The sequence below is a fragment of the Calonectris borealis genome, chromosome 9 (assembly GCF_964195595.1).
Source record: "Calonectris borealis chromosome 9, bCalBor7.hap1.2, whole genome shotgun sequence".
In the NCBI taxonomy this organism is placed as follows: Eukaryota; Metazoa; Chordata; class Aves; order Procellariiformes; family Procellariidae; genus Calonectris; species Calonectris borealis.
This window is the reverse complement of record NC_134320.1, coordinates 17517625-17545621: the sequence shown is the minus strand read 5'-3', so window position 1 is coordinate 17545621 and position 27997 is coordinate 17517625. Positions and strand designations below refer to the sequence as shown.

At 45.6% G+C, this 27997-nt stretch overlaps 1 protein-coding gene across 13 annotated transcripts in view; it reads left to right on the top strand.

Annotated features, from left to right (window-relative positions):
• The window catches only part of LPP (LIM domain containing preferred translocation partner in lipoma), a 349989-nt gene that overhangs the window by 138709 nt on the left and 183283 nt on the right, over positions 1–27997 (top strand). For all 13 annotated transcript variants that reach the window (XM_075157104.1, XM_075157110.1, XM_075157103.1 and 10 more), the window contains one exon: positions 20782–20894. In XM_075157104.1, coding sequence (XP_075013205.1) covers positions 20782–20894 — 113 coding nt within the window. The remainder of the gene's footprint in view (positions 1–20781; positions 20895–27997) is intronic.

Genomic DNA, 27997 nt, shown 5'->3' with positions numbered 1-27997 from the left:
GAGAGTGAGAAGGAATAATCATAGTTCCTGGGCCACTTCTTGGGAAGAGTAAGGAAAGGAGGGTTTCTCAACGAGGATCCATTAACACTGCTCCGGCTGACTGGCAGTGAAACACAGGAGGTAAAAGTCCATTCTTCTCCCTTCCCAGTCCTGCGATTTAAAATGTTTGAATGCGCACTTCAGAAGCCGGGGAAGTAAAAGCCCCCAGTTGTGCCAGGAGACTCTGCAAAGGCCACGGCGAGCGAAGGGGCTGCGGAGTGTTAATACAGTCCATCATTTTGTAACGAGCCCGATGTTCTTGTATGAGTCGTGTCAGGCTGTTGTCTGCACTCTGTCTTTGCTGATCACAGTAATCGGGTCATAAGAGAGGGAGAAGTAATAGCATGTCTCTTAGCAACCAGCCCCAGGAGAAAGAGAAAATTACTCAAACAGACTATCCAGCCAGGGAAGTAGAAAGATGAAATTTTCTGAAAGTCTGTTGGAAAGTGCTCAGGGACATAATTCTTTTATGTGCGAGATGCTTATAGGCTGGATCCAGTGATATCAGACACTTTTTTTTTTCCTTGTCATCTTGCTGGTAAACTTTTATTTTTAATTGGCCTCAGAAAAACAAGGGGGGGGAACTCCTCTGAAACAGAGACATTTTTAAAAATAAGTGGCAGATTTTTGTATTATCTTCAACAACGCCAGAGAGAAAGGAGGGAGGGGAGGTCAGCATGTCTCAGGCAGGGGATGAGGGGAGCCTCTTATCTCTGCACGAGTGCTTTGAATGTTTCCCGTGTCAGTACTAGCCAAAGCACGTTGCTGTATCTGCCGACACCGTGGTGGCATGTACAAAACAAACTTGTTGGGTCTCCGTTGCGTTGCATGGGGTGTCACGTCCCATGAATGTCATGGACTGTGTGCCGTGCTGATTGACAGCTTGGCAGAGAGCTGGACCCGATCTGCCCTCCCAGCAGCTGTGCTGGGACAGCCCAGCTGAGAGGTCAAATGGGGCAGGTACTGGTCGAGTTCATGCCAGCAGCCTTTCTCTCATTACCCTGATTTTCAGTCCTCTTCCAAGCTACTGGTTTGTGTAAGACACATAGGGGAACATCTTTGAGGCCTCCTCAAAGGCTGTTTGGCCAACGTTGGCCCCAGGGCTCAGAGGGGAGGGTGGTGGTGGGGACAGTCTGGAAGTCATAGTAATAAAATTAGGAATTTGCACTTTGTGTGTGGGATGGGGACAAGCTCGTGTGCTCATATTTTGTGCTTTTAAAAGATTTTTTTATTTCAGAAAGTTGCACTTCTGTGGTCAACTAGTCTACGTCCTTCCCTATGGGGTATGCTGGCTGCTTAGGGGAAAGGGACCATGTCTGGGATAGTCTGGCCACCCTCGCTAAGCAAGAGCATAAATCCATGTGTGTTTAATGGAAAGGCGCATGCTCTAAGATGGTTGAGCATCCCCCAGATTTGCAGTTGCATCCTTAAAACTATTGTGGGGACAAAATGTTTCTGAAAGCCTGGCTTAGTCTCTGGCTCTGAGGAGACACAGGAAAACTGTTGCGTATGTGGAGGGGAACAGAGAGTTTCAGGTGACTGATCCAGCTGCTAATCTGTGCCCTTTCTCTGCTTTTGTCCGCTCTGTGATCCCAGGGCATGTCTAGGTTGTGCAGAGGGACCAGCTCACCTCTGCATGGGATAAATTGACTTCCAGTAACAGGTTTACCTGCAGATTCGTATGGTTTAGTGAAGGCTGCAACCATTCCCCCAAATCGGGATCCTGGACAGTTGGATGAAGGGTTCACGCTGACCTCTGGGCTGCTGTGGTTGATCTGTTGTTGGTACCTGGGTTCACTCGAGTCTCTGCGTGCATGGGCTTGGGTTCAACCTATGGATGGTATTGCAGACATGTTCCAGGAGAGAATTGGTAAAGTTTTCAGAGACAAGGCTGACTTCAGCATCTTATCCTGGAAATAATCAGTAGAAGAGAGAGGAGAAAAACATCTACTACTGTCAGGGAAAAGTGAGATAAGAAACAGTATTAGTTGTAACTGCTTCCAAGCAAGTCATAGAGGCTGCTGCTTTGCTGTCTTGTCATTAAGGAAGAACTCTTTCTTCCTTAAAAGTTTAGTAATTGAAGAGTTTCCTTGCTATTTTTGTGAGTGCCAGTAAGTGATGTTTCCTGGAAATTTTCCCCCAACTCTATAAATACTGCCCCAGGGCTCACAACGGTGACTCAGTTTGGGAAGTCAACACCATGCACTTCCTCTATGCAACCAGGCAGCCCCCCTGGGTGGAGCGCGCGACTTCTGCAAAACCATTAATTGGTTCTTAAACTGCAGAACAGTTAGGCTCCTTCTTGAAAACTGAATTCCTGTTGCTCAAGCTTACCTTCCTGTCATGTTAGAGATGAAGGCACAGGGGGCAGAGGAAGCTGAAGTACAGTTTGGGTCTGGAAAGTTGTAGTTGACATTTCGAAGTGCCACCTTTCCTCTTGGTAACACTCTCATTGAATGACCCCAACTGATAGATAGATGAGATGTTCCTAATTTCCACCTCTCACTGTCGTGGGACCAAGATTGTCTCACAGATCTTGCTTTTGTAATTGGGTCCTTTCCTCCTTCCTGTTACACTTTTGACATCACTTTTTGTACTGACGGGGCACAAATAGAGCCATTTGTAATTCTTTGTGTGGTGTCCAAGGAGAAATAGGACCTGGCTGACTGAATTAATTCTGCAAGTACGGAAGGAAGATTGCACTGGGAGCTCAGGTCTGACACAGCTCTCTTACGTAAAAATGAATTTATAAAGACAAGAGGCAACACATGAAAGAAGTGTGAGCTGGGTAAAATCACAGCTGGCCTGCATCTCCTCTGGTATCAGCGTGGACATGAGACCACACAGTCATAATGGGTAATCTATGAAGTGTTGCAGTATATTCCTCATCTTCTGCTTAGTCCATTCAGTGCCTTAGATTTGGATTAAATTCATAATTCCATTTTCCCTCTTAACCCATCCCTGCCAACAGTGGTCCTGCGGAATTTGAGCCTATAACCCTTCTTTACAGCAGAGAAAGGAGTTGGGTTTGTAACATGAAAATACTTGACTGACTTCTCTTGACTGACGCTTAGCCTGTGTGTGTAACAGCAGGACATAGGCCCTCAAGAGGGAGAAATGACCTTGCGGCAGCAGGAGGGGGTCCGGCTGGTGGATCTCCGGCTGCCATATCTCTAGGTTTCGTTCAGTTGTTCCCTTCCCTCATTAGGGACAAGAGTCTTTTAGAGAGCTTCAGGAACAATTGGTTTGGCTGAGCATGAAACCTCTCGATATTTAAAACATTTCTCCATGCCAGTAAATCACTCTCGTTGGCCAGACAGAAAGTACTTTAAACTTAGCAGCTAATCCAAGACAAGAGATGTGATGCGTGATCACAGCTGAGCTCTTTCCCTACAATTGCAGTTGGACTTTTTAAACAAATAATTGCTGAACCACCATGCTTCCACTCTGAGTGTACGGTGCTTTCCTGAGATGTTTCTGAGACAAGCTAATGGAGGATCCACTTGCCTCGTTATGCCTTCTCATGTGGGAAGACTATTAATCTTCCTTTTTCTGGAGCACATTTAGCGCTGCCTGTTTGTATGTGTCCAAAAGTGCTCTTGCTAATGATCCCCTTTGCCCCAGCGAGAATGTGTTGTGTAACTGCAGTAGGGAAACAAATAAAAGAGAAATAAGGTAGTAGGGTAACTATTTTGAGAGAGAAGCTTTCGCTTGGCATGTTGATTTTCCCAAGAGATACGGCATGTCCAATACCTCGTGTAAGTTGACCATCCAGCATGGCATCGGTCTCTGGAGCGGGAATATTCCATTTTAAGGATCTGTTGGGTAAGACACGGGCTCATGTTTGATGGACACTGCCAACTATTTAAACGTTAGTGCTGTGAATTCCACCTGTGAAACTGGAGGCGGAGGTAACACAAGTTGGAAAATCTGGGCCTAAATGTCAGGGCCTAAAGGTCACATTTCACCGGTAGAAAGTGCAGTTGTCACCACAAACGTGAGGCTGCGGGAAGGGAATTGTGAGGCTCCCTGTCTGTTTGATCTCCTAGTACCTGACCAAATATGCTTAGTTTACACAAAGTCCAGAGATTGTTTTTTCTAACAAACCTGTCCAGCAAATGCCGTTCTGATCTTAGGACTCAAACTCCGCTTTTCTTGTTTATTTTTTTTCCTGTGATCCAAAAGCGGTGATGAAGGTTCTGGGCATTCGGTCGGTGACTGGGATGGAGCTGAAATCGGAGCTTTCTCGTGTAGCAGTTCTGGCTCCGTCATGCCCAGAGTAATGAAAGCTCTTTATGAGAGGAGCCGGAAAACTCATGAGGCATCAGAAGGAGCAGGAAGATGCATCTTATTTCTATAAACATTTAATTGCGAAATCTTTTGGCGACTTAGAAAAATGATTCGTCAAGTCTATTGGAAAGCAGTGAATGTCTATTTGTGGGGACTAAAGGAGGTTTGATCGTCTCAGATTTCTTACCTTCTTGTTTTTCCTTCTTCTCTATTGCAAACGGTAAATGATTAAAAAGAGGGTGTGTTTTGAAAAGAAGATTTCTAAAGAGGCCTTGGAGGATTCTGTCCGTGTGTTTTAATTATTTCATATGGAATAATCACCATTTGCAAGTGGCCAAGAAACAACAAAGCATTTGTTTGCTGATCCCAACATTTTAGCATGGTGTTTGAGACTGAAACCTTGGTTTTGTCCGGTTGTCCCTCGTTCATCGGTACCGCAGGTCGCGTTTCCCTCTGACAGTTGCGCAGCCCAGTTGCCACTGAGTTAGGTCAGCGATGGCTTCTCTGGGTGGATTTACATCAATGCAGCTGTCTGGACCTTGCAAATAAGTTTGTTATTTATGCACAAGGAAGACCTGAAGCCAGATCCTTCTTGTCAGGGCTGGCCCAGTAGAGCTGAGAAAAGGCACAGCCTGCAAGGAGAAAACACTTTCAGCTTTAGCCAGTAGCTCCAGTTGTTATTGGGAATAATCTGCACTGGGACACAGATGTGTTTACTGTGAAAGTGCCAATTTTATATCATCATATCTATGTGTTTTTTTAATATCTGTTGGAAAATAAGAGAATGGAGTTTGCTGTCTTTGATTAAATATTTTCCTGTTAGGGTTTGGAAGCTGTGTCCCAGCAGGCTTATTCACATACTGTACTTCAGCTGTGGGCTTATCTTAATGGGGAGGGAGTTTGTTTCACAGTTAGCTGGCACGTGGAGACTAGGGGCTGGTGAAATCTCAGTTGAAGCTGAGTGTTTGTAGCTCTCACGTGAGTTAGCAAGTGGAGTAAAACTGTAAGGAGGCGTTACCTTCAGGTCACCCTAGTAACTCCGGTGAAAATCACTGATCACAATTTTGCCGCCTCCTAGTCATCATATGTGAGCTGCTGGAGTTAAGAAGGCATCTTTAGCCCTAAGGAGGTCCTTACTGAGCTTCTCGGATCTTATGACCACAAGCATGGTAGTTGTGATGCAAATGGGCTGGTGGATTTGTATCGGTCAGCTGGCATATGGTCTTTGTGGGGGGTCTGGGACGCTGCTTTGAACACAGTGGTGAAACCTGATCCATTTCTCATCAGCTTGACATGTTCTTCATCAACATCGGTACCTGATAAGCGAAGCGTTGCTTCTCAGACTTCATTGACAGGTTGTCTGTTGCCTGTCGTCTCATAAATCTCCCCATGAAGCTCTAAGTAAACACTCTTGGGTGGAATCAACAGATCATCTTTGTGGCATTTCTTGTCATCTAAACAATAATTCATTAAAAATTTAATGACTCTCTTGCTCTGGAGAAGAAAAAAGAGAGCTGGCGCCTGCCTTTAAAGTTTCTGTCTTGTATTGTTTGGTGATTTTTATTTTGTTTTGGAGTTTTTTTAATTTATTTTGGAGGAAATCAAGTTGATAAACTGAAAGAAAACCATCTTATTACAAAACGCTTGAGCGCTTCTGAGAACTTTTAAAAGAAGGATGACTAGAAATGACCTTTCCATCCTGGAGCGAACTTTGAGTTTATTCTCCCTTTGGCATTTCTAATGATAGACTTTCCATGTGGTCTTTGCTTAAAAGCTAAGATGCAACTTGGGTTTTTTCACCTTAAAACTGTGCATACTCTAAAATGAATCCTCTTGATCATTTCACTTCAGGGAGAGGAGTGCAGAAACACTGGGAATATTTGCTTATTTTTAGCAACTCCATTCAGTCCTCCTGGCAGCAGATTCTTTTTGTCCCAAATCAAGTAGTTTCTGAGTTGGGGGAACCCTGGATTTCCCTCTGCTTGGATTTGGGGAGATTATACCCCTTAGAGGAGGTTTTAAAAGAAATTGAAGAGATGTCAGTGGCCCTGGTGGAGTGTGTGATCTGGATCAGTGGGAGGGATTTGTGGTTACATTAGCTACCCCTGGTAATACTGTCATTTCTAATGCTGCAAATTCCCTGGTCCCGGTTTCCCATACTGATTCCCCAAAGCTGAATGTGCAAGAGTGAAATCCTAGCAAATGAATGCTTCGGGGAAGAATGGGGGATCTCCTGAGAGGTACCACTGCAACCATTCAGCCTCTTTTCAGCAGAATCTTTGGGGAAAGTACATAAACTGATCCTTTTGCTTAGCAAAGCATTTCAACAAATGCCTAATTTGATACATGCTTTCTGAAGGCCTGTGGGACGTAACATTTAAGCATGCACTTGAACTTAAGCGTGTAACTGAGTCCGTGCTACATGCAAGCACGTGCATGCACAAGGGGAACATTTCTCTGGATCATGTGTAGGAACATCAGACACCAGATTTTTAATTTTTTTTTTTTCCTCCCTGTAACACTGGTCAGTACTGAATGTGTTTTCTCTCCTTCTTTTTTCCTTCTTCATCCTTCTCTTCAATGAAGTTCTACAAAAATATATGTAGGTAGGAGATTACTGGTGAGCCATCCATTCCTCAAACGTTGTTCTTGTGGGAACAGCAGAAAGTAAGTCTATTAGCAAAGGCATCACAGAAAACACATGTTTTCTGGACATCGAGAAGGCTCTGCAGAAAAGCAGATGTTGTTTGGGGCTCTTAGCAGGTAGATGCTCTACTGAGGGTATCGGTGTTTTTGCTGCAGGTTCTTCTGGTGACCAACTCTACTAAAACTCTAAAAGAAAGAGAAAGGATGTTGCAAGTAATGGAAGAGAACAATTCTGGCACATGTAGCTTCCTCTTCATAAAGCTGCTTTTCCCATGAGGCCATATATCTTGCACCTTATGGGAAGGAAATCTTACAGTATAAAAGGAAGTCTGAACTGCTTACCAATGAATTTAGAAGCCTAGAAGCTGGATTCCTGTTATGAAGAGATAATATGGGTCCTGTTCCAGTATATTAGGGAAGCTTTTTTAAGATGCATCTCCAAAAATAGGAGAACTATGGGAATCACTCTTTAAAATAATATTTGTGTGTGACTTATGCTAATATTCCTGGAACCTTAGGGGATGTATGCTCAGCAAAATGAAGGTGTTCAGAGAACAAAAGCAGCACAGAGACGGTATGTTTAGCCTGAGCTGCTCGGCAGGACAGAACATGGGAGGATGGCTTTATGTTCCTGGGGATGCCTGTGACGTGGGTTAGCGTGGTCCAGGGCTGTCCTCACTTCGCTCTCCTGCAATAGCTCCTGAGGGGCTGTTCTGCCTCCAGGAATAGCTGACACGTTGCAGTGCTCTACTTACGCCTGTTTTCCTGCCGCATCTCCTGCACTGGGAGCGGCGTGCCTTCTGCAGGCTTTATTGCCCAAAGGCTGCCCGCCTGCCGGGTTTGCTCCACGGCGGCCCCGCTGCTGCGGATTTACAGCTCCATATTGTGTATCAGGGTAAAAAGCAGGGTCCTTTCAGAAGTTTGCAACCTTTTACCCCTGTCCAGTGCTCCTATTCCCCTCAATTAAAATAAAGGCATGGAGAGAGAGAGGGAAAGAAAGTGGAGTTGATTTTCTGTGAGAAGCACGAGTGGTGAAGTCCAGCTAACTTCAGTGGGCATATCCCAGTAGGGATATTTTATACAGACCCTAGCAAGCCAAAAAACAACAAACCAAAAAAGGGGGAAAAAAAGTTGCTAGAATCCTTCTGAAGAATTTCTGCATTTTCTGCAGAGTACATAATTGAAGGGGATTTTTTTGATAAAGGCTAAATTGTGTATGGGCATGAAAGATTCAGCAGGGAATTTAAGCCATTTCCAAACCACATGAAACATTAAACATTTCGCTCAAGAATAGCTTGAAGATGGCGTGCATCATCCCAAGCTTTAAGCAGACATCTGCTTTTTCTCTTGCAAATGTTAAATACGTAGTAAAGGAGAGCCAAAGTAGGTTTTATCTTCTTTCTCATGATGACTGTGGAGCCATTGCCTTGAAAGATTTTGCTGGCTGACCTGACACACACCTTTGTTTATCCATCTTGGCTAGATGATTTTAGCTGCAACATTTTGAAGAACCAGGGGAACAGATATCAGTGCGGCAGTCTCAGCGTGCCGTTCTGTGCTTGTGATCAGCTCCAGCCTTGGGCTCTTGTCTGAGTGGCTCTCAAATTAGCCTTTTAAATCCCATAGAATTAAAGATTTTAATCAAGGAAGATGCTAATCACCATGACATGATGTGATATGTATGGCGTGATAAGGAGATAGAGTAAATCTCTCAGTCTCTTGAAAGCAGAGAATCCTGTTCCTTAAATGATCTTCAACATCCTCATCTAGGTTTTGCCTAGATGTGGTACTGGGTTTTAAAACTAGGTTATGCCTGCATTTTTAAACTTAAAATTCTTCCTTTGTGTAGAAAGATAAAAATTGGCTAATTTCAGATCATTCTCAGGTGTGTTCTTGATTACTACTTGTTTTCTTGACAGCCCAGGTACCCAAACATGCCACATTTTCTCTTTAAATCAGGTTGTTACTCACTTGGGTGTCTTTCATCAAGGAAATCTGACTGTGATTGTTTAAATCCTCTAGGAACGAGCTTTGCTTTTGCATGAAGCAGTCACCTTGGATGACTGTATGCAGCAAGTCACGCATCGCAAAATTGCAGTGTGAGTTTTCAAAACCTGCTGTTGTTTGGTTTGATTTAGCAAAGCTGGTTAGTGCTCTCCAAAGGAGGACGCTTCTCTTCTTCTCTAGGCAGGCACTAGGGCTGTGTCTCTCAAGTTTGTCTTCCTGTGCCAAAGATGGTCCTCTAAGAAAACTCTTCACCCTTGAATATCTCTTACCAGGGCAGACAGCATGCTTTCTCATCATTATCCTGTAAAAACATCACGGTGGCAGGCAGCAACACAGTCTTCCCATTATTTCACTTGGGACTGGAAAAAGGCAAGAGAGAAGTGATAGTTCTCAGCTCCAGGGCACCACTTCGGTCATGGGAGAGATCTAGACCAGGGGCTGGATAGTGTTGATGGAACCAGTCTGCTACAGAGAGCACTAACCAGGGTGGAGACAAGCCAGTCCAGAGCAGTTGGCCCAGAAGATGCTTCTCTCCTTGTTGTGATTCATGAAGAAAGTAGAGACATTGGCTCCAAAATTCTCAGAGCTCACGAAACCGGGCTAATAAGCAACTTTGAATGATGTGGGCTCCATGATTCATCATACAGCCTCAGCACATCAGGCATCTCTGTGCATTAAAATAATTTCTGAGCAAACTGCCTGCTTGGACTCTCTCTGGCTCTTTACACTTGCTAGTAACGTCGAATTGGAAGTCGTTCTCCTTCCTACAGCATCTTCTGCCTGATGGAGGAAAAGTTCTATTCTTTCAATCTCGCTGATGGAGGGATTTTTGTTAGAAGTTGAGATGGACCATCCGTTCTTCCCCCTTTGCTGCTAAGCACTCTTTCCTTCCCATTCACTGCTCCAGGAATGTGCTTCTGGTAGTGTGGGGAGATGCACATGTTACGGCGAAAAACCTTTGTATGTCACTGCAGGCATCAGCAGGTCTCAAAGTATGATAGAGGTTTTTGTGCTCATAGAAGATAGAGGGATTTGTGCTCAGATCCTCTTCTCTTGCTCCCTGAGCACACACTCAAACAATATATCCATTTTAATTGTTTTCTGAGAGGTTATTATATTGGAGTGGGGATTTAGAATGAAGATCAATCATTAATCTGAAAAGCATGGATTTGCACTTTCCTGCAGCAGGGCTGGAAAAGAAGTTAGGATGAAAGAAAATCAAGAGAGATTCCCCACCTAACCTAATTTTTTTTTTTGCCTAAAATTGTCCAAGTAGCAGCTCTGAGGGAAAACCAAACCTCAGAGTGAACACTTCAAAAGTCCAGCCTAGAAACTGTAGCAATATGTTACTACAATTTGTTATCATTTTTTTCCACAACATTTTATTTCAAGAATAAAATCTCTGGCTTTTCAAACAAAACCACAATCTTTGCAGAAGATTTTCATTTTCTTCCACATTTTTCCTTTTAACAATATCCACAAATATTTCAGTAATTAATTTTCTATTGGTTAAATAGAAAAGTTTGAATTAAATCTGAAAACGATCTCCCCCAGGTTTCTCCACCAAATAATTGACCCAGCGTTTGGTGTGGTGTATGTTTTACTGCAAGGGCACCCTCTCAGCTACCCTGGACCGGTGCCAGACCCTAATACTTTCTCTCTGGAAGGGAGGCACCATATGCTGAGCAGAGTTACAACAGAACTGCCGGTTTGGTCGACTGCTTTCTCAGAATGGTCAAAAGCTTGAAATGTGTGCTTGGATAGCTACAATATCATGGTCATTCCTGTTGGGAACGCAAGATGAGAGCCACGTGTCCCCCAAAACCAGCACAGGTACCACACTGCCACCATTTATCCCTGCTTCTATTCTGAGAAAAGGCAGTCTGCCTGGATCAGCTTAGGGAGTGAATTGTAATATCATCAGTGTCATGAATGGGAATATCATTCCCATCCTTGGGAAGTCCTTTTTGTGCCTCTGTCATTCACCTCTTCCTCGCCCACTTTAGGATGCTCCTGACGGGAAGTGCTCGCTCTCCTCTTGTTTTCCTCACCGCGGTGCTCTGGGCTCTGACCAGCAAGGAGAAGGATGGGGCAGTTCTCGGTGGGGGATTTTGTGGAATATGGAAAACATAAATGTAGTTACTTATCTAAAAAGTCAGTTTAGCACGTTGTTTTCTAACCAGTTACTTTGCTGAATTATGCAAAAGTGTAAATTTTAAAGCATTTCTGCTCAAAATATGGCAATAACTGCACATGTAAGTGTGTATAGTAACTTCGGGGTGTTGGGCAGTGATCCCTGGCACAGAAAGCTTGTGCATCAGTGTTTTAGGGTAACATTAATCTCAAAGAAGAGAAAGCCTGCATTTTTTTCTCTTCTGCATTCCCTGTTATCCACAAGTACAGCAGAGAAGATGTAGAGCACTTCCAGGTGGAATCTACCCAGGGGAAGATACTCCCCCCCGCCTTTTTTTTTTTTTCTTTTGATTATAATCCCATTTCTCTTCCATGGTCTAGCCAGATCATGTGTGACATTTCTAGTAGGTACCAGCAAAAGGAACCAAACTCCCTCCACAAAAACCACCTCTACTCCATATAAATACATATTTATATAAATTTATATATGGAGATATGGAGCATTAGTTATTTATTTTGAAAGAAGATGATAGAGGTGAGTTCTATTTATCCAACATTTAATTTTATCTTAAATTATCTTCAGGGATTAAGGATGTAATTTATTATCAACTGTTACAACTGTGAATAAGAAAGCGATTAATTTTGTAGCATGAAGAAAATCTAGCTAGTTTTTCTGCTTCCCAGTAGCCCTGACTAATTGCAATAGAAGGAAGAAAGCCAGGGCTGTTTGTGTTGGTGAACAGTGAACTAAGACACATCTGATAAAGACACATGTTTTGCTTTAATCTTTCCAAGTTTGGATGTTTATAAGAGTTACATAGGGAGGAGTGGGGAAGAGGATGGGAGGAACTACATGAGCCAGTTTGGAAATCAGTTTATGGGGGTTTGTTTGATCAGTTCATCTGAGAGCCATACATGCATTTCCCACTTGCAGTTTTTGCTCCAGTTTCTCAAGCCAGCAGCAGAAGACTTTGTGAAGAGGACACCTTGCAGGAAGGTTGACAGCATCACCCAGGGAAATGGTCTAGTTATGGCAGTGGGTTTTGTTATCCCTCTCCGTTGCACACTGGGCCAAGCAGAATGGATCCAGCGCTTCCAGATGTTCTGCAGCAGGGGCCACTGCTGGCTCCGAGGCTCAAGCCAAGGCTGTAGCACATCGGGTTTCCTCTGACCGCTCAGATTACAATTCACTCCCAAAGTAGGAAAACAACACGAAAACAGTTATAGGCAAAGCTAAGTCTGAGATTGCTTAAAAACTGTTGGCTGCAGCTTCCAAAACTTGAGGAAGTCCCTTGGCAATGAAGAGCTCTGGGAGATGTTTTTTTGCGATCTGTGCAGTGTTTTGTATTTCATCACTAGGCACAGAGAGGGTTTGGTTGGAGATAAGAAAGGATGTATCTAAAAGACACAGTCCCCATCTTCCCTGCCTGCCTCCTCAGGGGAGAAAGCTGACCGAAAAACCAGATTCGTTTTGATTGTGCCACACAACAACAGCCGGGGAGAGCGAGGTCGTAATCCAGTGGCGTAGCTCATTTTTTTCAACTGTCACAACAGCCCTCTTTAGTAAATTACTGCGTATGTCAACTCTTGTCAGGACTCTTAGCAATGAACAAATGAGTTGAACACCATAATCTAAAAAACAAATAGATAACCCGTTTCGGTTTTATTCTGAGTGAGGCAGCATTTCCCTCGTTGAGTTGTTTCATGGACCTTTTGCTCTGCAGAGGAGAGGGATGGTGTGTGGGAATGCAGCCCGTGTTTCCCCTCTGAGGGCAGGGTTTGCTCTCCTGACTTAGATGTCCTGATTTCCAGTATATTTCCAGTTGTTTGTGTTGAAATCTTTCCATCTGAGCAGGCTGTTTTCTGTCACTTTTTAAAAATAATTTGGAACTACTTTTGTCCCCGTTATTGGACCTGAGCAGCTGCAACTGAAAGCGGTCTCATCATACTAATTGCTGCACAGACCAAGAAGGACAGACTCTATCCTTATGTCTACAAATAAACATTGGAGGGAAGGCAAAGGAAGGCTTTGCATGCCCGTGGAGTGAGGCATGGTGGGGCTAGGTGACATCCCTAAAGTCCTAAAAGAAGTCTATGACAAGGAACGGTACTTAGAGCTTTTCTGTTAATCTTATGGCTCTTCGTCCTCCTTCTATTTTAGCACAGATTTTAATTAAAGTTTTACAGTGCCGTGGGCTGTTTCTTGCATTGGCTCAACTTTAGTCCTTCACTAAGCTTTAGTAAAGGACTGATTTATTTTCTGTAGAGCTGAGTTCTGATACTAGCAGACCTCTCCTCTAAGCAGATATCAGCGTTACAGAGAGAACTGTTATGTGTAACATGGTCTGAGCGGGAGCAGAACTGGCTTATTCACATCATGTTTACAAACTGGGTTGTTGCGGTGAGCAAAATAAGTCCTCTCTACTGCAGAGAGGTTGGCATGGGACATTAGCTGGAATGCTTTGCCCCACAGTCATACAGAAAAATAAGCTGAAGAATCAAAATGCAGCCTTGTATCGATGCCTTTATACTTAGCGGCGTGTATGGTAAGCGTACAATGTGTAGGATATTCGGCTGATGTGTGTGTGGGAAAACAACCCAGCGTGTGGTTATACGTGCCTGTACCTGCAACTATCGGGGCTGCAGGAGCATCGGTTGCCTTTGGCTGGGAAGGATGGCACGGCTAGGTATCTGCAGACAGAAGCTGAATAAAAACGCAGTCTCATCAAAAAAAGTGTTGTTTTCACAATGAGGGGCATCCACTGTGGCGAAGCGGCTGAGGTTTTGCATAATTTGGGGAACTGAGCCCTTGTTTCCTACCCTCGTGCTAATTACTGCCTTTGGGGTGTTTTGAGAGGGAGGTCAGCGAGTTCTGATGTGAACCAGAGGTGGGTGGGATTTTCCCCACTGGTGACCAGAGCTGGAGTGAAAGATCTGTGTACAGGACACCAAAGATAGCATCTGTTTGTGCTAAATCAAGTTGCTTAGTAAAAGCTGTATCATCTGAGGTGAGCCTGGCACGGTGTGCCAACGCCGCTCCTTTCAGCGGTCACAAACTTGTAGGCAATGCAAGGGGTCCAGCTCCAGTCCCACCAAAGTACCTGGCGATGCCTAAATGGTGGTAAAACCCAGTTCTCTCTTGAGAAGTGGAAAAAATGGCTTTTGAGCTGCTGCCTCAGTCAGACCCAAATGTCAAAGCGGCCAGCGTTGGATCTCCCTGTTAGCACTCTCCCACGCGGCTCCTCTGTCCCCATCAGAGTCTCATCTGCTACTCCCGAAAGCTTTAGTAACTTACTCTGGATCTAGTAACGCTGGAAGAAATCCAGAGCGATTCCAGCGGAGCTATTTTGGATTTGTGTTTGCAGGAGGAATGGTACCTAGAGGTTTTAAGTTAATCGCACGGTCATTTTTCCTCTGTATATTGAACCACCGAAGTTAATTAACATTTGAAAGTTTCACAGGCTGCTTCTTTCATTATCTCAGCTGGCTGGGGTAAAAGGCAGCGTGGCAGGAGGGTGCTAGTGCGGCTGAAGTTGTGCAGATAGGAGAAATGCTGGGAATTGTTTCCAATGAATCCCAGGGGTTTGGGTAGGTGGAGGAGCGGATGAAGGTGGAGGTGAGGATGCATAGGCTGCCATGGTATGTGTTGCCTATTGACTTCCCACGTAGTAAACAAAATTACCAGATGATTGTTGGCGTGTGTTTGGTTGTTTTTTTTTTTTTTCTTTGAAGAGAATATTTTAAGCAGGACTGCGATTCATAGTCCTAAACTGTAGGGGACTAATGTTCCTGTTCTCCAGCTGGGAGAAACTAATTCAACATCTTGTGTTGTAAACACTCACTCATTTTAACTGATTACACCTCCAATGTTCCTCAAATCACTAAAATTACTAATTGCTATTCCTTACACATCAGAGAGTGAATCCTGAATAATTAACCCCAAATAAAATTAGATGAATTGGCCCTTTTAATTAGAATCCCTGCTGCTGTTTGTTCTGAGCTTCCTTTTCTTACTGTTAAGAGACTTTTAGAATGATTAAAACTGTTTAAGACTTAAACAGCCAGTGACCTTTTAATACAATATAAATCCATAAAAGCAATATTTCAGCTAGCAGGTGGTGAAGTAAATTTTCAGTGCAACTACCTGACAGACTCTTTCAAATGCTGAGGATGAAATTAGCCAGTGTGGTTTTCTTTTTTCTCCCTCTTGCTTATTAATACAGTAGCTGATTAGCAAAAGTAGTTCAAATGGTAGAATTAGTGATTGGTAGGAGAGTGGTAATTTAAACAGCGCTTTGGGTTGGTGGAGCTGCTTTATTTTAGGAATCATAGGTCAATGTGGTATATTTGGGTAGATTGTGGAGCTGGTGTGTAATCACGTGATGGTTTCCCCTGCACTGACGTGATGTCGGTGACCCCTCATGACATGGTTTTGACCCAGGATGCGCTGACACAAAACGTGATTTTAATTGTGTGCTTTCCTTGTCCAGTGATATGTGTTAAATACAGATGTTACAGGAAAATGTTCATTTTGGGAAACTTAGTAAGATGTGTGTTCACACCTAAGAGACACCAGGTCATATCTAGCTGAAATTTTCTACAAAAATCCTGCAGCGTCACTTCTGCAGTGTGAGGTTTCCCAGACTACTTAGTAATACTGCAATATTCTGCAGGGTTTTGCAATGGTTATTGTGGAATACGGGTTCATGGTAGCCTCAACCAAAAGGATTTTAGCCCACTGCTAAATGAATTAGTGTTTAAGTGTAAATCTTAATTGTTTCAATGTAGATCACCCTCAAATTGCAAACTTTGGATTTCTGCAGTAAAAGTTAAATACTTGACAGGGCAATGGGAAATGCCTGTATCTGCCCAGTGCTTTCCCAAATGGAGTCTGTTTGGATCGGAATAGAAACACATCAGTGGGGGTTTGCTCCATCACTGTCCTTATTCTGGTCCCTGAGTCAGGGGAGAGCTGTGTTTTTCGGGTGATTCAAAGCAATCCTGTACCAGCTTCAGGGTCAGAAATTATCAAGATGACAATGAGAAAGGGCTATTTTTTTTTGAAGGAGAAAAATGAAAAACATCTGGGCATATAGTCTTCAGATGTCAGCCAGAGATCTGGGAAGACCAATGTGAACCCTGTTTTGGTGGTTGATAGATTTCAGTAAGTTATTGTTTCAGGGAAAAATACGATGCTTTGCGTTTTTGTGTTTCCGAGGGTTTTTCCCCCAAACAGTCTCTTCTTACTGAACATGTGAGATCATCTTCGTGTCTAGAAGTTTCAAAGCTGCAAATCTTCATGTCTAAACAACTGTGTCAGTCAGTCAAGGGAGGAGGCAATTGCTGTGCTGCAACTCATTTGTTGACTGGCAGATATATCTCCCTGAAAACAAAGGCTTGAGACATATAAGCCTGATCCTGCAAAAAACTGAAGTTCACTTAAAAATTTAAAGGTCAGACTGTAAGTGAGAAAGGTGCTTGGTGCATGAGACAGGATGTTTTTCTCAGCTTGTACTTGTACCCAGAAGGCATCAGGCAGCCAATGGCAAAAAATTCAAGAGTTTCTATTCAGTCTGACAGGCTCGTGCTGATGTAGACATCTGTTCAGGCTTTGAACGTTGAATTTTTTATTTGTGCATTTGAAAAGTGTAATAATGAAATGTCTAAATCTCCTTGGAAAGTGTAAGAGGGCAGATTTTGGCACAGATTTGTTTGGAGCCATTAGCCAGGCTGGGGCTTGGGCGGCACCACTTCTCTTGGTGGCTCTGCTATCGTTTCCCAACGTAGCTGTGATGGACTGACTTAATTTCTGTCTAATTACTAGATTGTAAAATATAGGGGAGAGCATTGCTGGGACTGACAGTATAATCTCTCATGGTTGTGCTGGGTGATGCTCCGGTGCAGAGCGGGCACGGGTGCCGAGAGAAGAGCTCAGAGCTGCGGTTTCACGGCACGTTGCGCCGTCGTATCTGAAATAACCGAGCTGGCGCATGTGTCGCACTGCGCAGCCCTTTTGTAGGTTGACTCACGGTCTTCACAGCTGTAAGAAGAAGAAACGAGTGGCTGGTGCAACGAGGAGTGTTTATTTTCTCCTCTAAACGTATGGTAATGGGTAGAGATTTCTCATTGCGGGAGCTGAAGGCAGGCTGTGCCGCGGTGCGAGGAGGGGCAGGATGCGGCTCCCTGCCTGCAAACGTGCCTGCCCCAGGCTGCATCCGCGGGGGAGCTTGCCGTTGGAAGGTGATTTCACCTGCCTTGAAGTATAAATTGCCTCTTGGAGGTGCCTTGATGTCTCTCCATTTATGGAGCTCGGTGCAGTCACTCTCATAATTTAAGTACGTCCAAGTGTTCAGGCTGATGCCAGCTGAATGTCAACCAAAACGCCGACCTCAGTGCTGAGCAGCCATCGATACTAATAAGCCTTTTCCCTTATTCACAGAGGGGTTAAATCAGGCAGGAGAGGGTGAGCGCTCAGGGTGGGACGTGTCCTCCACCAACCCATGGTTAACTGGTAACCCCAGAGCCCCATTTCCCCTGCGGCTGCCGGTGCATCCATGCGGAGCAGGGGACGGTCCCTTCCCCAGACGGCTCCCCACGTAGCTGGCTGGCGCTGGAGGTGGTCAGCAGTGGGTAGCAGTGATATGCTCTGCCTGCACATGGACTTTCCTGCCTCCTCCCACGGCTTGCCCGGCTCTAAGCAAGTGAAATCGGTCTGGCTTGCAAAGCTTCAGGGGTGAGGGAAGGTCCCCGAGGTGCATTGTAGGGAGATCCTGTTTAAAGGGAGCGTAAGCTTGCTTTCAGCTTTTTTTCCTCCTTTACTCCCTCAAACATAGACCTGTTTCTTCCACAGGTCATCTAAAACCGTACGCTGCTCAGGACAAGATTTTACAGTCTTTGCATGCTTCCCTCTCTGCCGGAGGGAGACTTCCAGCAATGCCAATAATAATAATACAGTAACAGCTTTCCCTCCTGCATCCGAGGGAATACTCTCCCGCGAGTGCAGTGGGAACAGCATCAGGTCCTATGGCTGTGTGTGGGAAAGAGGAAAGTGCAGTGGCAGAATAAATAACTAAAGCTGTGAAGGAGAAAAGTCCATCTGTTCACAGAGGACCAGGAAAAGGCCAAACATCTGCAAGGTCCTCCCAGTTCATCAGGCATCTGCTCTCTGTTTCCCAGTCTAAAAACCTTCCCATTTGTGGGGAGAGCGGAGCCAGCAGCTTATCTGACACAGAGGACAGAGTCAGCAGGGCTGGGCTGGGATGCGGTAAAGCCAGCTGTCTCCTACTGCAAAGAAAAGTGTTTTCTTCCAAACTCTAGAAAAGGGCTCTGCTCTGTTTCTCTCCTTTGCTCCTTTTCTGAAAAATCTTGCCAATGTTTTTTTTTTCTTTCAGGAGGAACAAATCTTCCAAAGGGGCAAAATGGTATTTGTTTTGTGTTTGTTCTAGCAATCCTTGTTTTCCCCTTCTGTTACAGCAATTGTTATTTTTCCCTTCTGTTTATATACAAACCCTGTCTCTTTCCCTGTCTCATCCCCTTCAACACATTCTCTACCTCGATTTTGCTTAGGTGTTTTAAAGGGTTGTAATAAAGCAAGAGTGTCTGACTAATGTGCTGTGCAGGGAGATGAGTCTTTGGCATTGAAGCCAGGACTAACTGGAGAAACACCATCTGAAGTGTATTCTTTGGGAAGTATGCGTCCGCTGGAGTTGAATTTGTTTGCAAAATCACGTTGGTTGGTTGGAGGGTCATTTTCAGAGCAAAGGAGAAAAGTTTACTTAGCACTCAAACATTCCAGCATTTTTTAGAACTAAACACCAAGATATTTCAAATATTTCTTCTTTTCTTCTTAGTCTGTATCGTATTTCATATGATTTGAAATAAAAGATTGGATTAATTATAAGGCAAAGAGGGGGCTACTGCAGATTTTATTGGACATAATTGTTTTTAAAAATCAATCTTGAACTCTATAATGTCATGAGCCAGTGGGTTTCATGGGATTTTATGTATTGGAGCGACATGGTTGTCTTAAATTAGTTTTCAGTGTGTTGGTTTCGAACTGTCTTTGTGCATCTGTATTTAGGATGATACTTTCTTAGGGATTCAGAGGGTTTTTTTTGAGTCCTATCCATGCTCACTTTGGGGAAAATGGGAAGAAATTACTTTCCTGGGAAATAAGATCCCTCAAAGTCCTAGGGGAAGTTTGTGCCTTTCAGAGAGCGATTTGAAACCAAACAGAAAACCTTTCCCATCTGCTTCCCATGGCAAATAGCACGAAGGTGTCGTGCCGGCAGTGCTGCCCGTGCCTGGGGCGGGCTGAGCCCGGGGCTTTGAACCTGGGCATGGGGGGTCCAGAGGACTGCGGGTCACTGGGGTTTGGCTTCTCTGAGTGGTTTGGAGCCTGCTCCTTGGTATTTGGGGATGGCGCTGAGGCCCTGTAGCCGGGAGACTGTGTGGCACTGCATGGAGACGTGGAGGGTCAAGTAAGGAACCCATGTTTCCTCCCAAAAGGGTTAAAACCCTCCAAAAGCAACAGTTCCTATACACGTGAAATATCATACTTTTATTCATCTTGAACTTCCATCCCAGATGCTGCACACAGGAGAGCCAACAGCGAACAGCTCTACTTGCAGCATCAAGCTTTATGAGAAGAAATAAAAACACACCAAAGTGGTCCAAATTACAGGCAGCTGCCTCCCCAGGAGCCAAATCCAGTGCTGATGGCAAATGCCCTTTTTTCCATCCTTAGGAGGTGCTTTCAGAGCCCGGCGTCCTGCTGCCCGCAGCCTGTGCTGCTCTGTCCTTGTTTTCTCCTTTGTGCTCCCACCTCCCATGAAGTTCTCAAGGAGACATCTCCCATCTCTACGCTAAGCCGGATGGCTTCACAGCCAGTATGCTGCTTTGTCTTCATATCAGCGCTTTTGGAAGTTTAAGACAAGCAAATTAAAGTGTAGATATTTTGTATATCAGCCCCATGTAAAAAACCTCCTCAGAGTTAAAAGAGGTGGATGCTTCTGAGCTTGCAACTGGCCTATCATGTGGCTGTAGTCACTGAGAAGAGCCTGTGATCTTCCCAGCAGTTCTTTACATTGAAGCTATGAGGTCCCTATAGGAAGAGGGAGATGCAAAGAGCATGGCTACCTGCCAGCAGCAGGGATGCAGGAGATGGGCTGGTCTACATTTTGGGCTCCAGCTCCAGCCCTCCAGGTGTCCTCTGCAACAGGGAATCCCTGCTTTTAGGCAGCATCCGATGCTGTCTTTATAGTGATCAAGAAGAGCCAGCATAATTTAGCACACAAGGGGGGTGAACTGGATGGGATCCAATGCAAGGCTGGACGTGGGGCAGTTTTGTAGTTGCCTGCGGCAGGTTTGAGATGCAAGCTTTGGTCTGTGGAGCTGGTTGTTGGTGCCTTCAGGCCTTGTGGCAAGTCACCTTCTGCTGCGGGGTCTGAGCACCTCTAAGCAATCTGCCAAAGTTACTGAGCTGTCGTAGCCATCTTCTGAAGCAGCGAGGGGTGCAGCTGAGCATTTAATAGTTAAACGATGTGTTATTTCCCGTGCCACAAAACCGATGGCAGAGCGGTGAGTATTGCAGAGTTCATCCTGATCGTCCATGTCATGATGTGGGGAAATGCTGGTGAGTCTAAGTTCTCCCATTCTCTCTCCTAGGGGACTTCCTTCCTCCACCCCCACCTCCTGTGGATGACCTCGGGAACATCACATCATCACAAGGTGCCTTCCCCCCCCCGCCCCCTCTGGATGACGTTACTTTCAATGTGCAGGTAAGAAGATGAGAATTTTATCGTTCGTGCAGAACTGATCCAAAAATCGTGGAACTCAATGTACGATAATAAAACGAGGTGGCAAAGTGCTGTGGTTAAAAATCATGTGTCGGGAACAACCAAGTCAGCTTTAGCAAGCTGTGTTTCCCAAGTAGGGAATATTTCCATTCAAAACTTGCTGGGCTATTAAAGGATTTTTCCCATCCGGCTTGAATTAGAAGACTAATTGCCTTATGTCCTTGTGATGGCGGATGGGAGTGAAATCTTCCCAGAATGAATTGTTTTCTGGAAGGGCCATCTCCTTCCATGGACTGTGGAGAGACTTAAGGGCAGTAATCTGATCCTAAAAGTGCTTTGTTTAGATGCCTAAAATTAAGTGAAGCAAATAAGCCCTGGCCCAGGCTCCAGTGATGTCACGGAGACCCTTTTCACTCCCTTTTTGCTGGCTTGAATCCTCTAGATTTGCCATCTGGGTGAAACTGCAACTTCTAAGATGCATCAGGTGATGATGACATGTCCTGTGTGGGTAGGGACATACCTTGAACACCTTTGAAAGGTATGAGCACCCTTGTACAGGCATTGCCGGCTTGCCTGGAGTGCCAGGTACTGTTGTGGTAGCTCAGGCACATTCAGGAGAGATGTATTCAGACTGCAGGGACAGGCTGTCAAGGTGATCAAGGAGTGAGGAGCTGATCTTGCCAGTGGAGACCAGAAGAGTTTGGCTTGTTAGCTGAGCAAAAGGGAGGCTGAGGAGGGGATATGGTTGCAAATTTGAAATACATTTGGGGGATAAGCATCAGAGAAGAAGAACTATTTCAGCTCCGGGTGAGTGTTGGTGCAGGAACAGGAGAGGCTGAGCTTGCCAGAAGAACCTTCATGCTGGTGTTTAGAAAGTTTCTAAGCACTGAGACTGCAAAGGTTTGGAAGAGCCTTCTGGAAGGAGTGGTGAGAGCAAAGTGAGCGTTATCTAAGTGTGAGGCTGATGAGAGTTGTGTAACCACATATCCACAGCCATGGGGCTGCCCTTGATGACCCTGGAAGGTTGTGGCAGTCCTGTGTCCCTCGATGGATTTGAACCTGAGAATAGCCTAGCGGGCAGACATTAAACACGATTGAAGAGACCTGACTTGGTTCCTGACCCCACCACAAACTCCAGAGTCAATTCATCTACTTTGTGCCTCTGTAAAAAGAAAACATTTCCCTCCCTCGTGGGCTTCCTGTGATCTCTTGCCTCTGGCGAGATGTTCAGATGCTATCACAAAGTCTCAGCGTGTTCCTGCAATGGCTTCAGCATTACAAGCAGCCTTCGAGAGGGAAGGGGTTAATGGGGATTGCGTTCTCCCTTGCCAGGAAAGGCTGCAGCCGTCAGAGACATTAGCCAAGTGCAGAGCATGGCTTTTCCCAGCCTTGGGGGAATGAAGTAATTCCCCGGCAAGCGTTGTTCTGTCTCTTATCTCTCCGAGAAGAGTGGACCCCGTGGGATCAGGGGAGCTTCCAGACTGCCCTGGGAAGCGGCGAAGCAGCAGGCTCCTGGCGAGGGCAGGGCGCTGCCTGCACGGCTGCCTGCGCAGGAGCCTGGGCAGCGGGAAGGGGCCGAGGTGCCTCACGTGCTTCTCCGGGTCAGGCGTCCCCCTTGCCGGGTCACCCAAGAAGGGCACCTCGACGTGTTTGTTGGAAGGGTCTCGTGTCTTCAGCTCCTTATGCCTCCCTCCTGCAATGGGTCCAAAGATGTGCCTGAGCCGCTCGGGGCCGTCACTGGGACGTGTTCTACGTGTCACGTAGAACCACCCGACGGGACGGCTTTTCCCCGCTGAGCTCATGAAATTGCTATTTGTCACACCTTTTCTCTCTGGCTTTGGGAAGCTGGGGCTGGAGCTGTGTTCACAGCGTTGGGTTTTGGCAGGAGCTTGGTTAGAGCGAGATTCCTTCGCATGGCATTCCGTTCGGAGGAAGGCGAGCCTACCAGTCATACCCCAGCACTCCTGCCTGTCACCACCCCCAGATGTACTCTACGCAGCAAACATGGGTCCCTGCCTTTAATCTGGGCTCTCTTGTCACCTTTTTCCCCTTTCTTTTCCCTTCCATCCTCTGAAGGAGATTGGGAGCAGACAAAAGCCAGGGCTAAGTCAGGAGCTGGCGGGGTCTCGTGTTGCAAGATCAGCTCCTTATCTTGCAGGAGCAGCAAAGGCCGTGCTGAAGCAAGACGTAAGGCCCGAGAAATGGCGGAAAAGGGCAGGTGGCAATGGAGAAAGCTGCTCGATGCCTTTGTGCATTGAACACAATCATTTCCATGACTCCAGACGGAGATTCCCGTGCTGAAGGAGCAGAACGAACAGTAGCTGTGTTTCTTCTGCTGTGAATCCTTTCTCAGCCCTCAGGACATGGTTGCCTGATGGCAGGGATCTCATGAGCATGTGTTGGATCGGGCTCCAACAAACTAAAGTCAAGCCTGATTCTGCTCTCCGATGCCAGGCCACTTCATTTCCGTGCCTCAGTTTCCCTGTTGCTAAATGTAAGTGCTGGAGCAGATGACCCCATTCCTGAGCATGGACCAGATCTGAGGCTGCTGCCTGGGGTGGTTTGGCCCCTGCGGACCCGGTGCGAGCCCTCCAGATTTACTCCAGAGTTTGAAATTTATCTGGTCCAGCAAATCAGCCCCTTTACAACAGAAATTTCTCTCTGGATGGCAGAGTGCTGATGACAGCTTATGAAATATGTGTGCTGTGGCTCCAGGTGAAGCTTTTTATAGTAGGTGTGAAGTTGATGAGGGCAGCAGAATATATATGTTTAGTTTATTATCATTTCGTGCGTTACTGTTAGCAGACGGCTAAAAGCTGCACAGGTTATTACAGTTTAAGTTGTAGCTTAAGAGCAACAGTTAAAATAATAATGCCCAGTTTTCATAGGCCTGTTTATCTCTGGATCTCTATTTGGACAGTGGAACTGGCCACTTAGGATCAGATCCAAAAAGGTACTTTAGTATCTGACTTCCCTTGAGGTGCTTGTGCTCTGACGGAAATCACGGGAGGACTGGGTCGTGAAATACCTTTGCAATAGATCTGGCATTTTCTTGTAATTTCTGTTTTCCCATCTAGAACCGTCGTGTTCGGATTCACAGTAGGGCTGGGGAGGAAAGGGGAAGGAAATTTAAAGTCTTTTCTTATTAACTGTAATGCTTTTAAAAAAAAAAAAAAAGGAAATGTTCATTTTAGAAAAGAGTGCGTTGGGGCTGGGGGAGGGTCGTCTTGCTAAGTTCCCCTTCGGCTGAAGTCAGCCAGCGAAGGCGAGAGCTTGTTCCCAGAATGGTGGTGAGGGCGCGGCGATGGCGTGTTTGACAAATAAGGACATGAGCAAAGAGCCTTTTGCCACGTTGGCTTGGGCTCAGTTTAAAAGAGGAAAAAAAAAAAAATTCTGGACGGGAAGAAAAATGAAATCACTGTTTGTCAAAGGGAAATAGATAGATCTGGGAGGGAGGGAGGCAGGGTTTTATTATTTTTTTTGCCTTCTAGTTTCAAAACAGGCATTCTGCCCAGGCCAGGGAAAGCAAGAGTGAAAAACTCTCATAAGCAACCTCGAGTGCCCTGTTGGCTCACGGAGAGGGACCCTCGCTCATGGCACCGGCCATTTCTTCCTTCCTCGCCAGGCAGGGTTGCTGGGATGAGGGCTGCGCACAGCGGTGCGAAAAGCCGGTCCCTACCCCGCGTCCCATCCCCGGGAAGGCTGGCTCTGGAGCTGCGTGTGCTGTGGGTGCATCTTGACAAGCTGTATCACAAGGGCTTCAGACCTCCACGGGCTTTGAAACGACCAGTTGCCCTTAAAGGAGAGGTTCAGAGCCCAGCGTTTCGTGTCGGGGCAGGACCTGGGTGGCTCAGAGCAGATGCCACCCTCAGCCGCGGACCTGCCAAGGGCCACCTTGGAAAAACATGCATTTACGAATCACTGCTAATTACCCGCAGGTGCTGCGTCTGCAGTGTGGGTCTGATTTTCATTTGGGACCCTATAGATGCTACGGCAACACGGAAAGGAGGGGATTGTATTCAGCAGGGAGATCACCTCTTTCCCAACAACGCCTGGCTGTTATCAGTGTGTTTTTTATTGACAGGCCACAAAACACTTTACAAAAGAAATACCAGTCTCTCCCTGATAAGGAAGCTGAAGCAGGGAAAGTGCTTTGCCTAGGTCACCAGGCTGACCAGCGGCAGGCTAAAAATAGGACCCAGATCTCCTGTGGCCCAGAGCAATTCTGTCTGCTACATTGCACGGCCTCATTACTGTAAAAACTGCAAATTAATGAGTAAATACCATCAGTGGCTGAGACCAGAAAGAATTTGGGATATACCAAAAGGGATGTGCAGAAGTGGTTTAGGATGGACTGTAGAGTGAAGAAACAATCAGACATGGAACAGTGGCATGAGGGGTAGATTTAGATTAGATATTAGGAAGAAATTCTTTACTGCGAGGGTGGTGAGTCACTGGAATAGGTTGCCCAGAGAAGTTGTGGATGCCCCCTCCCTGGAAGTGTTCAAGGTTTTGAGCCTTGAAGTGATGGGGCTTTGAGCAACCTGGTCTAGTGGGAGGTGTCCCTGCCCATGGCAGGGGGGGTTGGAACTAGATGGTCTTTCAGGTCTTTTCCAACCCAAACCATTCTATGATTCTATGATAAAATAGTTTAATACACCAGTTCTTGTTATAACCACCTATGCATGGAGGGGCTGCAGTGCTGTGCTGTACATGGGCAGAAGCTATTCTCATGTTCAGACCTACGGGACTCACGGACCAGGTTGTATCGTCCTCTTTTGATGCAGGAAATCAGGCGAAGGGCTCAAATTCCTATTGCCCAGGAATCTTGAGAGGAGAAATGCCGAAACGCGGTGTGAAGGCGTATGCGCCTTCCTCTAGAGGCTGTTCGGAGAGGCCCCACTCGCTCCTCCCTAGTGCTCACGCCTGGGAGAAGGTGGGAACGTGTGGTGAGAGCCTCATCCTTGTTAGGGAGGAGGTTGCCAGGCATTTTGCCGTCTGACTCCCCAGCGAGCGGTGGTGCCTCTTCGTGGGCTGTGACTCATTGGCTAAGGAAACAGCTGGAATGGAGGAATTTTTTTTTTAATTTTTTTTTTTTTTTAATTATTATTTTGGGTGCACATATTGACAAATAGCTGGGGAGGGAAGAGTGTGATTTTTGCCTACAGGGGGTGCTGCCTTAAATAGCACATCTCCTGCTCGGCAGCGTGGTGGTTGGGCTCTGCCTGGCTGCTGGGCTTGCTTTAAATCGCCTGCCTTTTAATGTTTGGAGAAGCCGAAAAGGCCAAAGAGAGCAGAACGTGTGTTCAGCCTCCCTCTAGTGCTAGATTTTGTTAATCATCGGGATTATTGGCCTGGGTGTAGGTGCTCGCTGGCGAGGAACATGGGTAACGTGGTGCAGCTCTTGCTGCCAGCGGAGCTGTCTGGCTCCGGGCAAGGAGCGGTAGCTCCCAGTGACTCTGTAAATAAAGCCATAGTCTGTGCGTATCGCTTGCCATTTGAGATCCAGGTTTTGCAGATTTCTGGAACTCCTAACCTGATTTATTAAAATCCATGTGATAAGCAACTGCCTTTTATCTAAATTGAAGCCGTGTCCAACAGTATAAGTAAATTACCTGGTAATGTTAACCCTCTTACTCAAACCTTGGCTTTGCAGGAATGCTTTTGATCTGTCTCCCTTCTTCTGCCTTCCTCGTGTGTTTGAGAAACAGGAATGTGCTGTGCTCTGAATTAGACTTGAACAAATAACATGTATGCTCTCTGCATGTTTAAATGCTCACTGGCTCTCCACAGGACGATATGCATTTGCTCTATAATAGGGATTTCTAGGCACTAAGGTGAGAAAAATCAGTAATACAAAGTCTGTATATGTTGATGAATATCTGGATGCATGATAGATAAAATGCATGTTTTTCTCGTATGCGTGTATATATATACACACACACACTCTATATATGTATGAGAAACGCTAAATGAGTGGGGATATAGAGCAGACCTCCACGTTATTGGGGAACAAACATGCACGTTTTATCCCTGCTGCTTTTTTATCCCTTTCTGTGGGTAGCATGACCAGTAGATCCAGGATCACAAGAGAAAAGGAACACTGAGCATTTCTTTCAGGCAGCTCTTGATGCAACCCATTTATACGCATGTTTGTTTTACAGTGCCAAACCACATTCTATTTTAAATCTTTAATGAACCTCTGTTCCCATCTATGTAACTTTCCAATCCTTACTCTCTTCAGAATAGACAAAGATGCTTATTATAAACCACAAATTTTACTGAAAGGGTAAACTGGAAAAGTTTTAATTGTGCAGCGTAAGCCTGCCATTCATCTCTCTGCCTGGCTATTAATATCTTGGCAATGTTATAATGCAATACAGCCTTTAATAGCTAAACCTCTCGGCAAGGACTACAAAGGAAGCAAGGATCCAAACAGTTAACTGTGCTCATTATTTTCATCATGCTTATTACTGTGTTATTTAATGTATTTGTTATGTTATTGTTTAATATAGTAACACAGCATGCAGGATGCGCCAGGACCTGCACTGGTGCGCACTCGTGACTTCTTTGGGAGGAGGGTTGTGAGTGAGGCTGGGAGACACTTTCAGAGGTGAAACAGAGCGGCTTTTGATAATCTGCCACGTATAGCGGGTGATGAGGTGAGGGAGCAGAAGAAAGGAAAAGCCTAATACAGATCATATGTAAATAAGGGTATGGGACCATCTAAAAAGTTGTGATAGGAAACAGAAAGGTCAGAGATGTTGCTGATTGTGGTGTTCAGAGATCATCAAGCTAGAACCATCCCAGGTTAAGACACAGGGCAGCGTTACGCACATGTGCCGGCTTGGGTCCAAACAGTGTGGCTGTGATCCCCCGGTGCTGTGCCCAACGTTACAAGCCCTGGTGGGCACCTCCTGGCTCCTGTGGGTACAACTTTTTGTAGGACGCTGTCACAGTGCTGGCGCTGGAGCCAGGTTCAGTGCTGGCACCTGCGGAGAGGTTAATCTGTAACCTGGATTATCCACCCACGGATAATAGAGACATGAATGTGGAAAGTAATAGGGGAGGCATGGAAAGCATGC